At 43.9% G+C, this 16,152-nt stretch overlaps 3 protein-coding genes across 3 annotated transcripts; all 3 read right to left on the bottom strand.

Moving 5' to 3' along the window:
• Positions 1–724: 724 nt before the first annotated feature.
• On the bottom strand, positions 725–8,432 carry hgh1 (HGH1 homolog (S. cerevisiae)). The gene is made up of 10 exons (XM_061041273.1): positions 8,280–8,432; positions 6,914–7,036; positions 6,175–6,313; positions 5,858–5,995; positions 5,577–5,728; positions 4,813–4,913; positions 4,296–4,394; positions 2,656–2,747; positions 2,442–2,564; positions 725–1,660 (listed from the first exon to the last, which is right to left on the bottom strand). Exons 2-10 carry the CDS (start codon positions 7,021–7,023, stop codon positions 1,442–1,444), a joined length of 1,173 nt encoding a protein of 390 aa, XP_060897256.1. The 5' UTR covers positions 7,024–7,036; positions 8,280–8,432; the 3' UTR covers positions 725–1,441.
• On the bottom strand, positions 7,288–7,926 carry LOC132977240 (uncharacterized histidine-rich protein DDB_G0274557-like). Its single transcript, XM_061041708.1, has one exon. The coding sequence runs from the start codon at positions 7,924–7,926 to the stop codon at positions 7,288–7,290; it is 639 nt and encodes a 212-aa protein (XP_060897691.1).
• An 812-nt stretch (positions 8,433–9,244) lies between the features above and the next one.
• Positions 9,245–15,700, bottom strand: zgc:153675 (uncharacterized protein LOC768179 homolog). Its single transcript, XM_061041272.1, has 3 exons — positions 15,401–15,700; positions 12,385–12,472; positions 9,245–10,658 (listed from the first exon to the last, which is right to left on the bottom strand). The coding sequence occupies exons 1-3, from the start codon at positions 15,407–15,409 to the stop codon at positions 10,372–10,374; spliced, it is 384 nt and encodes a 127-aa protein (XP_060897255.1). The 5' UTR covers positions 15,410–15,700; the 3' UTR covers positions 9,245–10,371.
• Between the last annotated feature and the right edge of the window lie 452 nt (positions 15,701–16,152).

The following is a 16,152-nucleotide window of genomic DNA, read 5'->3' as shown; positions in this document are numbered from 1 at the left end:
AGAGCTCAGGAGAACATTTAATTAAGCTATATTACACAATCTGTGCAATCTCATCATATGAATGATGATGTTAAGTTGTTCTACCCTGCAAGATTTTATTGACCTGCTTTGCATGCAAAGATATTAGTTAGTGACAATGGAGCAATATGTATGGGTTAATGATTTACTGTGATATTTACTTTAAAGGTCACATATTCTCCTCCTCTTCAACCAGTTTAAATAAGTATCAGAGCTCCTCAAAACATGTGTGTGAAGTCTCTTGTTCTAAATCCACTCGGATCCTGTATTTGATCATGTCTATAAACCCCTCTATTTCAGAACAGGCTGTTTCTGTGTCTGTACCTTTAAATATGTAAATGAGCTATGTCTGGCCACGCCCCCTCTCTGGAAGGGCTTGGGTGGCTCGGGCTTTCTCGCTCCATGTCCTATTGTTTACGGTGAGAAGGCAGACTCAGAGGACAGAACAAACACCTAGCTGTGGGAGTGTCACCCACCTGGGGGAGGGGTTACTGCCCTTTGTGATGTCATGTAGGGAAAATCTCCAAATGGCCTGTTTGAGCACACATTTTCTGAAAAGTGGAGCAGGGAAAAGATGGAGAAGATGGACTTTTCTCATCATTGGGGGGTTTGTAGACAGACTAGAGACACATGTTAGAGTTAGAGGAACATGATTGTACAGCACCTTGTTTTTTTAAATGTGCTTTATAAATTATAAAACTAAGTCAAGTTAGTGTTTTTTTATTTTACATTAAGTCTCACATGTTCAAGAACACCTGAGACTCTTCAGCATCCAAATCATCACAGGAAATGTTTTTCCTTTCACTCCCTCAAACCTTTCCAAGACCAACGGATTTAATTCAGTAAAAGAAAAGAGATGCAGAAGATTATGAACCATTTTTGAACATGATGAGTGTTTTATCTAAATCATGAAGCATTAAAACAAATAATGACAACTGAAACAGTGAGAATAAATCAACTGTGTCGGAGACTCTTCTGCTGTCAGATCGACCTTTAAAACGAGTTCTTCCCTTCGTAGTTTTGGGCCGAGAAGGGGAAGCGATTCTCAAAAAGAAACTAAGCGTACAGTCATGTCATCCTTTATAACCTAGAATCATGCATCAAAAGTCAAATGCAGGAAGATGATGAAACTTTTGAATGCTCGCAGAAGTATTTCAGGTTTCAACAATAAGTGAAGTTTAGAAATCCATCCCTGACATCTGTGAGGAAACACAAACACTCCTCAGCATCACTCAACAGCTCTTCAGCAGGGACGCCGCTGCTTTTGTGGACCAATGGCCAGTTCTTCCTCTTTAATGTCCTTTCATGTATTTTAAAAAAGCTGTAATGAACTCACCCTGATGTCTTAAAGTTGTTTCTGAAAAGTGACAAATGCAGCAGAAAAAGCCGGGAAAGTTTACTGACACTTCTCTAATCATGTTCTTCAGCGTATCAGTCCAGTTTCCTGTTCTCTGTCCGCCCCCTCTGCTTCTCTTTTCTTCCTCTTCTCCTCCTCCTCCTCCTGTCTTATCCTCTCCTGCTCTGTCTCCAGCTCCTGTTGCTCTCTGATATCCGCCTCCTTCAGTTTCTCCTGCACTTCCTCAGGAATCTCCACCTGCATCAGGTTCTCCATCCCCTGCTCCGGCTCGTCTCCGATCAGCACCTGGACGAGCAGAGAAGTTGTCATAAGTATCACGTACACCACACTAAGGGCACGGTCACACTGGCCATTCGTACCGAGCACGCTTCAACGCTAAAGTCCAGTTCGTTTGACCAGTGTGACCGCTCCGTATCGTGCTCAGGCACGGTACACTTCCTTGGCTCTGGCACACTTCAGAGAGGTGTCCGCGCGGACGCCTGCACATCGGAGACCAATTAATTTATTTATTGCTGTGTCTGATTAAAATGGCTTAAAATAAGCAGTAAAGTCAGTAAAGTAGCTGTCATGCTCTGTGTTTTTCTCTGATGTGCAGACGCGGACTCAACTGTGCGTCTCTTTTTCTCTCTCTCTCTCGTCCACCTGTTTGTAAACTGAGCACGCTTCATAATAACATAAAGCGTGCATGTGTTGTATTACGACATTATGTACAAGAGGTAATCGTGCTTAGGCACGGTTAGTCCTGTGTAGTGTGACCGCGGGCCGCGCCGGCCAGCGGGGGAATGGCGCTGCGGGGGGTCAATCGTGCTTGGGTACAGCATGGTACGGATGGCCAGTGTGACCGCGCCCTAAAAGACTTAGTCTATGAAGGCAGTTTCAATGCAGGGCGGGTTCATCAAAGAGGTTAAAGTTCAGTTTACTCTACATTAACCATCTGTGCACTTGAACAGGTTATATGTGTTTTTTTTTTTTATCTATTGTTTTTTTTTTAAATGACAGAAATAAGTTCATCTGTTCGTCATGACAGCTTTAAAGGTTTGTTGCATGATTTTTTTTTTGTCTCTACCTGGACCAGTTTCTCGCAGGCGGCTCCGACGTGGGCGTCTTTCTCCCAGCGGTGAAACTCTCTGATGATGGGATAGACGTTCTTGTCTCTGAGGGTCGTCCTGCCGGCTTTGGTGGCTGTGAGCTGCACAACACAGACAAACAGCACAGAGGTTAATGAGGGAGCGTGAGTGTAGGCGTGTGTGTTTCTGCTGTGGGTGTTTGTTGTGTCGTACCAGTATGAGTGTTTCCAGCAGCATCTTCCTGATGTCGGGGTCTTCTTCTCTCTTTTTGTCCTCCGGGAGGTACTGCAGGTCCACAGGCAGACCTGGACATGACATGAAATCATAGTATTAGGGTTGTGTAGCTGTGATTACTTTTCATGTTTTAAAAAAAACCTGCCCTTGCTAGAAGTATGTAAATATTCTCTAATGTGCAGGTGCATGAACACTTTGCAGGTAATGTTTATTTGCATGGGAGCTCCTGAGCTCTCATGTCTCAGACATTCTTCAGGATTGTACACCCCCCCCCCCCCCACCACCATTCTTTGTCAGTGTGTAAGAAGCTCAGGAGGACTTGTCATGGCAGCCGAAGACAGGCTCTCAAGTAGACGGAGCTCCCCCAACCTTCAGCATTCATGCACGGCCTGGTCCGACCTCCACATCAGCGCACCCACCAGGCAATAGTCCGACTCCTTTCTGGCTCTTTTCTTGCATGTCCTTCCCTACTCACTATCTATTTCCCTGATTTCTGACTCTATCCACTGTCCTGTCTCTAAAATAAATGCAGAAAAAGCCCCAAAATGAACCTTAAAAAGTGGCAAAATGAAAAAGATTTTTCAGTCCCCCGATTCTTAGAAATTTGCAGATTTGGACAAAGCAGATATACATCATCATTATTAGCAGATTTTGAGATTACCTCACTGAGTGTGACATGTTCAGAGGAGTCAATAGATGAGGGGAGATCTAAATCTTAGGAGAGGGTTAGTGTGAGAAGGTGTAAAAATCCCTTTTTTTTGTTGCTTTATGTAAATGTTAAAATGTATTTGTGTGAGGGGGAACCCATTGAGATGAGATGGTTTTTCTCCAGTGCTTTATCCTTCTTCTAAAGTAGTGTGAGTGAGTAACTCTTAGCTGTGGAGACGCTGATGAGTTATTCAGACAATCAGCAAAATGTTGTTCAATCATGAATCTGAGCAAACCAGTACGTCTAGTGTCTCAATACTTTCTGACTTACACACTCACTCAGCCCCCCAAGCTGAAGACATTCATCAACTCTGTCACAAATATGTAGGTTCATATTGGGAACTTTAATTACAGCTGTGGTTGTAACCTCCGCCCAGCAGTCACGTTGCAGTTTGAATCAATCATTGTTTCACACAGAATGACAGAAGAGAGAGAGAGAGCAGGGTACGAACCCGGGCCGCCTGCTTAAAGGACTATAAACTCCGTCCATGGAGCGTGCACAATTAACCACAGGCACCCCCGATCACCAAATTCTTATATAAATTCAAAAAATCCTTCCTGATAACTCTGATCACAAGAATGGGACTGAATCATAACAACCCCATCAATCAGACTGCCTTCAGCCACGGCTGTCAGCAATGAGAGGCATACAGAGATTATGAAACATCTTGATGGGACTGTTGTTTTGAGCCAACGCTATGTTGGAAAACAAACTAAAATATGTATGTGTTTGATTTAAATGAAGTGAAATGTCTGCTAGTGCACCAGCCTGACTCATGGAGTATTTCTGGACAAACAACAGAGCTCAGGCACACAGGAGGAAATGCTTCTTAGTGGATCACTTCATGTCTACCAAACGTATGAATCCCTTCATTTACTACAATCTTGATCTTTTAGAAACAATCATTCACCTTCATTCTCTTCGTCTGTCAGCTCCTCTGGACCGGCCAGCGGCAGCAGGAGGAAGGGCAGGATGTCCACAGCCTCGCTAAGTAACCACTCATGATGATCTGGAGAGAGTGAAGAGAGGTTGAAATCAGGTGACTGCAGTTCAGTGAGGACATCCAGAGTGAAGCATCTCTGATTTATCTCAAATTATAATTATTTCAGCAAACAATTTAAGGAACTGGTTTCAACTCAATCAAATAATAACAGATAGAAAAGTAAAAAAACGGCCTTGAAACTTAAAGTTATCTTAAAAGCTATAGGTACAGTTACATGACTTTGCTGTATTAGCTTTTTCTGGTGCAGCTGTTGAGGTTGCTAGGCGACCAGGGGCAGCACTAAGAAACAAAAGGGTACGGCAGGGACAGCTGGTGACGCAAACAGGAAATCCTTTTAGTGTGGCCTGATTGGTCTCCTCAGGCTAGGAAGGCGGGGTCTTTCAACAGGATGCTCCCCCCGACATGAGACACAGAATGTGCTTACCGTGTTCAAAGCAACAGTTGCGCAGGGTGCCGATGACTCCGCCCCTCCTCACCACCGATCCCTGGAACTGAGTGAAGTGCAGCAACCTCTGGACTACACATCTGGAATACAGAGAGAAATACTGAACATAAAATTTGGGAATATAAGACGCACAGAGATTTTAGTCTTTAAGTTCTGCAAAGTCTACAACGTGCAGTTTCAGTGCTGCTGTGTCGCTCTTTTAGTACCGTCTGTTTTCACTTTGTGGAGTTTGCACTCCTACTAGCTTCAGTACGGTCGCTGAGCTTTCAGCTTACTGTACAAGTTTTGAAGTACTGACCCACAGACCGCGAGTCTCTTTGCCAAACTTTGCTGGTCACTACTTAACTTTTATATAGAAGTCTTTCAAAGAGTAGAGCTCTTCACAAGGTCTATTTACTGAACAATATACCACCCTTTTCTTTAAATGAAAGATTATGACCTCATGACAAAGCAGTTCCTCAATACAAAGCAGCACACTTCAGTTTGTCAACCTTTGAAACAAAAGCACCAGATGTTACACTGATTGCAAGGAGAAACAGAGCGGGGACTTAAACATTTAACGGATGCAGTGTGGACAGCGAGCCTGCGATCGTGCGCGATGCTACATCCACCAAGCTGATTCTGATTTTACATTTGTAGAAATCGACACATTTTTTCCAAAAAATGGTACGATATGACATTGTTAATATAAAAATGAGGGTGCACAGATGTTCCCCTCTGTCTAGACATCAGTTATCAGTCACCTGTCTTTGTCCAGCAGGTAGTTTCTGGCCTCGGGCAGCTGGGTCAGGTTGGACAGCAGAGGACCCAGGTAGTGGAGTTTGGCCTTTTTATTGTAACCTTCAGTGCAGAAGATCTCGACCAGCTGAGCCAGACCGACTCCCTCCTGGAGAACCTGAAACAGCAAAGACACTCTTTATCTCCCAGAATCCTGCACTGGATTTAGAGAGGATTAGTGGACCTGTAAAGGGTTTACTCTCTTCCCCTCTCCTGTTAAATGTCCAGACCTGTCACTCAGACCCACCTTGAACACAGTCTTGCAGGTCTTCTTGTGGCGGCTCAGGTTGGACAGGATGGTGCAGATCTGATCAGAGAACGGGTACTCTGGATCCTGTAGGTTTTTTAACAACACTGGAAGAATGTTGACATCTGCCACCAAAACCTGAATGAGACACAAACAAGAACACTTACTTCCTACTTGTTTGTCTTCATCAAAAATTCAACACATCTCAGTTAAGTTGTGCGCATTGTTCTATTTATGACAACAGCCTCTCACTATCAGTCGCTCAGTAGGTACATGGGTGTTTATTTGGGATTGGATGTTCAATGAAGACCGATTACCTGATGCAGAGTCTCGTCAGCTGTCAGGTTGATGAAGACGTGGTAACAGTCCTTCACTATGGCGATGGAGGGGTCTGACGTGAGAGCGAACATGGCCTTTAGTAAGTCTGGTTTAGAGCGGAAGAAGCGGCAACCATCACTGAAAAAGAACAAACAGGAAACAGTGAATACATTAGTTAACTTTAAGATACTGACCCAGGCTGAGAGCATGAGGAGGAGGGGGACATCCCCCCCCCCGACAGATGTTCATGTGTTTATTTTCTGTTATGTCAAGCATGTGTTTCTTTAAAGGGATATTTTGGTATTTTCAGTGTGTGCTGCAGGTGGAGGAACACGTATGTGGTGTGCTGAAGCGAAGTGGCTAGCTAGCGGACCAGATATGATGTGTTGAGAACTTTCTCAATTCAGCGTACATTTACCCCGATGTTGATTTTTAACTCTGTTTTTCTTAAAATTAGCAAACAACCCTGTCTTTTCACCTGTAAAGCCTAGCTTCAGTGCAGGCGTGTACACCTGGCTGAGAGAATTCAGGTAAGGAAGCGCCGTTTTGATGCTGTATTGTAAGCGAGCAGCAGGGTTTTAAATATGATGGGAGCAGTAACTGGGAGCCAGTGGAGGGAGATGAACAGCGTAGTGACATGTGCTCTTTTGGGTAGGTTGGAGACCAGAGAACTTAAACAAGCTGCCGTGTTACATTAAAAAATTACAGTAGGCTACACGTTCTTCCTCAGTCTCCTACCTGTGTGCTGACAGACCCAGGATGTACCCTGTGGCCTGTCCTTTGACATCAAGGCGTGTACCAGGGCCCAGGAAGGAGAGCAGCTCTGCAGCCTCAGATTCACTCAACATTTTCTACAAGTGTCTGAAAAACAGCAAATAAAAGGAAAAAAAAGTGGTTCAACGAGTGACCATGTTGGCAGCAGACTTTCAGGCAAATACATCTGTGGTTGTTATAGTTACAACAGATGTTGAAGACAGAGAGTTCCCTAACGGATGTCTTTATGTGTTTTTTTTCTTTTATGTGTCTTTAATGAAAAACTAAACAAAGAGGCAGTAGGGACACTTTCAGTCTTTAACATCTCAGTGGATCACAAACTTCCTGACTGTCAGGAGTCAGCAGGTGAGACAGCGGGTGAGACAGCAGGTGAGACAGCAGGTGAGACAGCGGGTGAGGCACAGCAGGTGAGACAGTGGGTGAGACAGCGGGTGAGACAGCAGGTGAGGCAGCAGGTGAGACAGCAGATGAGACAGCGGGTGAGACAGCAGGTGAGACAGCGGGTGAGACAGCAGGTGAGACAGCGGGTGAGACAGTGGGTGAGACAGCGGGTGAGACAGCAGGTGAGGCAGAGGGTGAGACAGCGGGTGAGACATCGGGTGAGGCAACGGGTGAGGCAGCGGGTGAGACAGCCGGTGAGACAGCCGGTGAGACAGCGGGTGAGACAGCGGGTGAGACAGCGGGTGAAACAGCAGGTGAGACAGCGGGTGAGACAGCGGGTGAGACAGCAGGTGAGACAGCAGGTGAGACAGCAGGTGAGGCAACGGGTGAGGCAGCAGATGAGACAGCAGGTGAGACAGCAGGTGAGGCAGCGGGTGAGGCAGCGGGTGAGACAGCAGGTGAGACAGCAGGTGAGGCAGCGGGTGAGACAGCGGGTGAGACAGCAGGTGAGACAGCAGGTGAGGGTCACATCCCTGCAGGTATTTGTTGTTGTCATTGACAGCACAGTCTGTCAAAGTCAAATACCTTGTGAGCATCACTGGCCAAATCTGATTCTGATTAACCTCTGTTGTAACCACGACAACCACAGACACGTTCGGCTAGAAGTCACCAGTTAGCACGGTCACTCTTTACACCGTAACACCTAAATAACTAAAAAACACTAAACTAAATGACTCACGGGTGAGTTTAATACCAGCATTTGTAGACTTTGAAAAGCTTTATTCATACATGTTTTGATGTTGGAGATCTATGTAATCAGCTGACTAATATATAATAACATAGCAAGTCAAATGTTACATCTACTACTGTCGTCAGCACACAAGTTCATAACGGATATAAACGATGTTAGCCCAAGCAGCTGAAGCTAAATTATATGAAGATATTTTACCTTATTTCCTCACATGAAGTAGACAGTCTTCAACAAGCTGTTATCATTATTCAGTATTGTTTTCTGCTGACGTTAGAAACACATGCGGACACTCACATGTGGACACTACAGCCCCAACGAAGTCCCGCCTTACTTCCGGTTTACTTCCGCGTTCGCGACTGTTTTCTTCTTCTGTCTTTTGCATCTTCAAGGCTCCATGTGAGCATTACTGCCCTCTAATGTCAGCTATAAAAGTAAAAGTCTTTATTTTGACAGCTGGATAACGAGATATTTAACGTATTTATCTCATTTTACAGTGATGGAGGGGCTACTGCCCTTTGTGATGTCATGAAGGGAAAATCTCCAAACGGCCTGTTTGAGCACACATTTTCTGAAAAGTGGAGCAGGCAGAAGTAGGAGAGGATGGACTTTTATCATGACTGAGGGTTTGAAATGTAATACCAGACAAATTATTTGATGGGCACATCATTTTTTACATGTAGCTGATATAACATTACAATGTAAACTGCTCATGACCTTATTCTGGCATGCGGATAAAATTGAGGTTCAGCTGTGCTTCTGTTTACCTGAAAGTACCTGCATCCACTGATTATCAGGTATCTTATTTCTCCCACGCAGGCCTAACAACACCAACATGAACAGACGCACACTGGAATAAGCTTTGCCTGTTTTCAGGGTTAATAGCAAAAACCACAAAGCCTCATCGATGCACAAAAAGTTAGCCAAACATCTGCAGCTTATTTACTGTTCTTGAGAGTGTTGTCTTCTCATCCAACTCGGGGAGGTAACCTGCAAAGGAATGCTGCAATGTGCAAAAAGAGGCTTAAAGAAAAGGACTGCAAATTGTTGAGAGTTGATTAACAATGACTTTTTAAGAAATAAACAGGTCTGCAAGAATTTAATGAGAAAGGAAACGACACATCACATGTTTGAGTTTTAAAGTGTTTACAAGAAAACAGTGCAGCTTTAACCTTTCAAACTACTTTATTGATATATTGAAAAAAATAAGACACTAACAAAACATTCACAAAGTTTAGACCCATTAGCAACAGCTCTCCCTCGCTCCAAATGTTGCATTGAAATGCTGGTATTTCATTAAAGCTCAAGAATGTGTCGTCTGTACCAAAGCACTCACAGCGTTCACCTCCTGATTAAAGGTACAGGTCAACATTTTCACCGACTGAACAGTTCAGACAACAAAGGGCACTTTTTCTTTCCAAGAAGCAAGAGTGAATCAACTGCTACAAAATGTTTTGTTTTCATGAATTTTGGTCAAATGCAGCAATTGAACACTTCACACAAACTGAAAACTAAACATAGCTGTGGAAAAGGCCTGAGCCTGTGTTTATGATTGCGTCAACAGTCTTCAGACATTCATTTCAGAGAAGTGTTCGAACATGCAGCTCTGAGGCTGCCGGGTTAAAACTCCGCCTCGGGCTCTTCCATGAATGAAAGGAGGTCAGACACAGAGAAGGCTGCCGACTGAAGAACGTTTCTGATCTATCCCCCCCGCTTCCAGCACTGAAACGTTTAATTTTTCATTGAACAGCAAACACTTAACTCGTCAACAGCACTTTAATACATGTTTTAAAAAAACAAAATCAGCATCTTAATTCAGAAACATATCACCAACATAAGTGTAGTTTTGAAAAGAGTGAGGAGGAGAAAAAAGGAGGACTGGAGACGCCTCAGTCCGGATTGTAAACAGATAAAATATTCATAAAGTCGTCCAGGTGGAGTCCAGTCCATGTCACCTGCCTGAAGCCAGTTACACTTCCAGAATTTACAACTCCATGTCAGAGAAGGAGCGCTTTCAATGAAATGTTTGACTGAGAGTTTCTTGTAAATCTTGGTTGTCATGGTAACGGAGCACTACTTGTATTATCTCGCACTGAGTGTAGCATCAAAGTCTGGATCTCTGCAGACCGAGGAAGGTATCAGAAGGCACTGTGGAGTTTGACTGACAGGTAATCAGCTGGCAGTCTCTTTCTGTTGGCTCAGGGCGGGGCAAGTCCATCATCATCATCATCATCATCAATCATCATCATCAATCATCATCTTCACCATCACCCTTCACCCATCCTTTCCTTCTTCACTCAGCCTTGTCTTTCCTCTTGGATGTAAACGGGACTTTGCTGGCTACCGTCGATCCCACCGAGGAGACGCCGCCGGCCACAGCAGACACCCCGCCCTTCACCAGCCCCACCCCCATCGAGGGCACCGTGGTTACAGCCGACTTGCCGATCTCCAGGCTCTTGCCGCCCACCCAGACGACTCCGCCCACCGCGGCACCCACGACTCCCTTTGTGACGTTGAAGAGGCCGCCAGTCACTCGCCACATCATGCCGGGAGCAGGCACCTCGTGATCCTTCCCAGGATCTAAAAACAAATCAAATATCGTTTTGAGTTTTAAAATGTCACACATGTTTTCCTGAACAATGTCTCAAATAAAAAGACCAAAAAATCATCAATTACAAGCAAAGTTCAACGCACAAACAGTTCAGAATTCTGCGTCTGCGGAAACGCGGCTTCTCCTACGTCCTCCTGTTAGCTGTAGTATTAGCCGCATGTAACGCTCGGTTCTAGCCCCCCTCGATAAACATTTGTCAGTCCGACGTCATTGTCAGTGTGATATCACTGATCTAAGCCCATTGGCTCGTTGTGGCAAGCCCAGCAGCTCATGTTGCACGCCCGTTACCTTCTGTAGCATGCCCACGATATGCCGCAGCCTGCGGTAGCACAGTAGTGCTAAGGTGCTAATGTTTATGCTCCCCTCGGACGGAGCCAGTGGCTGTATTCCCAATATGGTAAAAGAGGCGGGACATTTCCGAGAACCGTGCTGAGTGACTGACCAATTACGGCAGAGCGGATCAGCAGACCAATCAGAGCAGACTTGGCCCACGTGGGGTCTAGCAGTGTGGGCTCAACAGAGTGTAGCTGACGGACTCAGAGCGTAGAGGGAGCAAGGAGGAGCAGTACATGAAAACAGACACTTTTTTCAGACTTTATCTATTGTGAACGTACAAAAGTAGGTACATAGATTAAATATACGAACCCCAAAAAGGGCATAATATGGGCTCTTTAAGAATTTAAAAGAATATAAAAAATTAAAAAAACTAAACACAATAGAAAATAATATAATAGATGTTTAAAGCTTTTTGCAAAGATATATTAATCCACTTCACCATGTTTCTCTAACACTAACATGTGTCCCTAGTCCGTCTACAAACCCCCCCAATGATGAGAAAAGTCCATCCTCTCCGTCTTTGGCCTGCTCCACTTCAGAAAATGTGTGCTCAAACAGGCCGTTTGGAGATTTTCCCTTCATGACATCACAAAGGGCAGTAACCCCTCCCCCAGGTGGGTGACACTCCCACAGCTAGGTGTTTGTTCTGCCCTCTGAGTCTTCTCACCGTAAACAATAGGACACCCAAGCGTTTCCAGAGAGGGGGCGTGGTCAGACACAGCTCATTTACATATTGAAAGCTACAGACACAGAAACAGCCTGTTCAGAGCAGGGCTGAAATAGAGGGGTTTATAGATATGATCAAATACAGGATCAGAGTGGATTTAGAACAAGAAACTTCACAGACATGTTTTAGGTGATCTGAGACTTATTTAAATTTGATTAAAAGGAGGAGAATATGTGACCTTTAATAATATTGAAATATTCCCCTGCATAAGTAAAAGAAGGAAATGAAGGAGTCATCCTCGTCTGTACCAAGTTTTATGGCAGCATTTATAATATGTTAGAGTGATATTGGTGTGTCTTTTAATTGAGGCTTTGAAAGAAGCTCCTGGTGGTCTGATTCACCTGGTGAGTAAACTGTCATCATGGCCGACAGCTTTGCTGAAAACACATTTCTGCTTCATCCAATAACAGGAGTGATGTTTACAAAGAGCAGCAGCGGGGGATTAAAGTCCTGCAGAGTGTCTCGGTGCAAGGACACAAATAGCAGTTTGCTGCTTTTACACAAACACAAAAAGTCCCCTGATAAACGGTCTGCTTCTGAAATAGCAGCAAGCAACATGTGAGCACAGATTGCACCATATTCCCCGCTGATGTTTCAGCGTTTAGCCGCAGCCAGGGGAGCACGCTGCTTACCCTCTGTGGGCTCGATGGGGGCGGGTTCAGCTTCCTCTGTGGCCAGGCTGGTGCCGGGTTGGGGCTCCACATTAACACTGTTCACATCCTGCAAAACACAAGAAACACCCCGGGAGTGAGTTCCTCGTCTTCACACTTGATCAAAAACATTTAAATACAGAAGTCAGGCTGTTGTCATTTTGATCCCCGTCTCTTTCATCAGATCCTCAGTTCAATAACAGCAACGTTCAGTCTGGATTTATTCAGACAAAGGTTAAAAGAATCATTTCCACTGAAAGGGCAAGGAGGCTCTTGTGAAATATTTTGGTTGCATTATGAGAAACAAAGGCTTGACTCATACTAGGAACCGAACATCAAGACATCCACGCCTCGTCTGCACACACTGGATTAGTTTTTATTTTCTGCAGAACACATCCAAAACAAACGTTCCACATTCTTTGTGGTCAAAGTTTTTTTCTCTCTTGAAGGCTGCAATGTGGTGAGGAGCGCAAACGCATGAGTGTAATGTTGTGTTGTGTCATGCCTAATTGCCAGAAGGGGGCGTGTCAGTGGGAGTGGCCTACAGTAGAAATTAGCAGAACTTATGAAACCATGTTTGAGCTCTCGAGTCGGTGGAACAGTTACTACAAACGGCTAGTGTGTGTGCTCCCGCGGCTCGGCAGAATCATAGTGTGCGCGTTCAAACGATTATGATGATAAAAATTAGTTGAAACTGTTCTTATGTCAGCGGTCTCCTGTGTTTTTAAAAATCATTTAGATACTAAAGACATCTAGTGTGTAGCCACTGCAGCATACCCTGGCTGTTAGTGACAGGATAACTTTTATTTTTTTAATGGGCGCCATTTTTGGGTCTGGTATCCAGATCTGATTATTAAATCCAGAATAAATCCCACCCTCCATGCCTTTAGAACGCCGCGAGATGGTTGCTGCCGACAGACCGGTCTTGTGTCGCGACCAGCTCCCAGCGGTAGGGCTTGCGGTGGCCAGGTTCGTGTCGCCCGGGCATGCGGCGGCCGCAGCAGCCAAAACACAAGTCCGGCCTGTCGGCAGCAGCTGTCTCACCGCTATATTTAAATTTTTTCGCCATTATCAGCTTTCTCCATAGAGCCCGTTAGCATAGCTTCCAAGCAGTATGGCGGACGTTAAGTTTCGATTCTGGGAGTGAGTTCACATCTGTGATTGGTCTGTAGCTTCAGTGGTCCAAAATATGAGAAACTAGCGATGTAGTTTCACCCCGCTAATCGCAACAGCTTCCAGTGACGCAAAAATCGTCATTTTGCGTCACTGGAAGCTCCTTTTCAGACGTAGAAATACAAAGATTTCCCATCTCAGGGGAAAATGAGGGCGGGATGCACGACCATTCAAAAATACTACCAGGTTTCTAATGATACAAAGCTTAATGCAAATGTGTGAAGTATCCCTTTAAGTCAATCTGTGATTCTAAAACTGCACAAAGCTGTGATTGTGATCGTAAATGTTTGTTAGTCTCTGTAAGTCTCACATAGTCCCAACATGCCACAGTAACAGCTCTGTGATTGACTGGAGACCAAACAAAAAGAGAACTCTTTCACTGCGTTTTCTCCCTTTCAGAATAAAGTGTTCTGTTCACCTGAATTACAGATATGAGTCTCTGTCTCGTCAGCATGGCTCACGCCTCACACGCAGTGAAAACATGTTATTATCTGACACACTAGCCACACAGAGACGACGTACATTTTGAAAATTGGGGCCCTTTGGTGTCTGTAAACATTGTTTGTTTAACACAGGGTGTCTTGTTAGTTCAGTCAGTAAGGTTTGTGTGCATGCAGTATTTAATGAGACGACATTTCATCTGGGATTCCCCCCCTCGTTCTTTTTCACCTTGAAGGAACTGATGATGCAAGATTACATTATCTGACTTTATGCTCATTTTAATTTAATTAAATATATTAAATCAAGGGTTGTCCAAATGTTGGATATTTATATACGTTTCCACAGGTTTTAAAACAATACAATCTCCATCATTTTAATGTCATGAAGCTTTATAAAACAGCAGATCTTCATACACTGCCCTGAGAGAAACAGAGCACAGTCTAAATTGTACAAACACGCTGGCAGTGTTTCTGTACTGAAATGTTTTCAACCTATTTGTGCAATTTAGACAGTTTGCCTGCGATTTTTTGTCATTAAAAAGAATAAATTATCCAATATGAGGTGGCTAGGACTTTTATGTGTGTTGCCTTAGTAACGACAGGTATCAAAATCGTTTGATTTTTTACTAACATCATATCTAAATTGGATATTCTGGTACATGACATAACATGCTCAACAGGTGTCTGCTTCACTGGCAGGTAGCTCGTCATCATGCTTCATTGTTGTCTTAACCTTTTTGACCTGTGACCCTTCAGATTAAAAGATCCCTCCCCCTCGCCACCATGACTGTGTGCTTTTCTTAAATGACATGTAGGACCTTCAAATAAGCGCATACTTCACATTCTTCGTGCGAAAATAGAAACGCCAATTTCATACAGTATGAATCATCTTAAAGAGGACCATCACCCCACCCCCCTGTTTTTTTTTTCTTCTTCTTCTTGTGACCCACATACGAGGCCTGTATCCTGAGGTTAAAACCAGTCTTGCAAGGTCTTTATACTTGTGTTGCTACAAGTGGATCTGTCCGCCAAACTTAAAGTCAAAATGTGCGTTTTTTTTTTTTAAAGGGAACATTTGGCAAAGCTGGGTCATACTTTGGGTAACATTAGCAGGAGTGTAACGCCTCTCTTACAAAGCTTATACAAGACACAAAAATGCACTTTTAAGTCAGAGCAGATACAAATCGCACCCCCTGAAGAGGATACAAATACGAAAACGATATGCCATGATATCAAAACTCCACATAATCATGTAACCTCTCGCTTATATAAATGCACTCATAGCCTAGAGATTGCATGCCTTCATAATCCCGTCACTTTGAAGCTGTTTTAGAACCACATTTTCACTTATTTTACATTTAATGAGGATGCTGCCTGGTCCTTACCTTCACCATTGTTCCAGTGTTTCTCCCGCAAACACACCTGGCACAGAAACTTCGAGACAGGAGCAGCTTCTTGTTTCAGCCTCCGAACCAAACTGTGCCGTAAAAATGAGTGAATTTCTCTCTCTGTCTCTGTTTGTGTGTAAAAGCTGCTGCTCGGAGTGTCTTCGGTCTTTTTCTTTATCGCATGAATGTGCTGCTGTCTAACTTCTGCTCTCTCTCTCTCACTTACAGCCACAGCTACGCACCTCTCTTTTTCTGCTGCTGGTTCTGCCGACGTGGCGCCCTGAACCACCACATACACACACATATACACACACACACACACATCCACGTAAACACACAGAAGTCTCGCTGCACACTCGACGACACACTCCGCTTCCGTTTCAGACCTTCAAAGTAAAATGTGTTCCTAAAGATGAGGTGGACTACTTCTGGGGTGATATGGAGGATGCCAAAGTGACGTTCAGGAGTCAAGAGTTAATTCAAATTAAATAATTAAAAGAAAGGACACAATATATATATATTTTTTATATTCATGATTTTTTTTTTTTTAATTAAAAGCATATTTATAAATGTTTTATTTTATAAATAATCCATGACTTTTGCTTGATCTTTCTTCTTTCTCTTGCTTTTTGCTCCTTTTATGAACAGAAATAATACAGAAGAAGTAAACGTGTGCCTTATTTCTATTTTATTTTATACATTTTCTTTTCATCTAGCCTAAGTATAAGGACAACCGAAACGCAGACTCC

Source organism: Labrus mixtus, chromosome 7, assembly GCF_963584025.1.
Source record: "Labrus mixtus chromosome 7, fLabMix1.1, whole genome shotgun sequence".
Classification (NCBI taxonomy): domain Eukaryota; kingdom Metazoa; phylum Chordata; class Actinopteri; order Labriformes; family Labridae; genus Labrus; species Labrus mixtus.
This window is presented reverse-complemented; position numbering and strand designations above follow the sequence as displayed.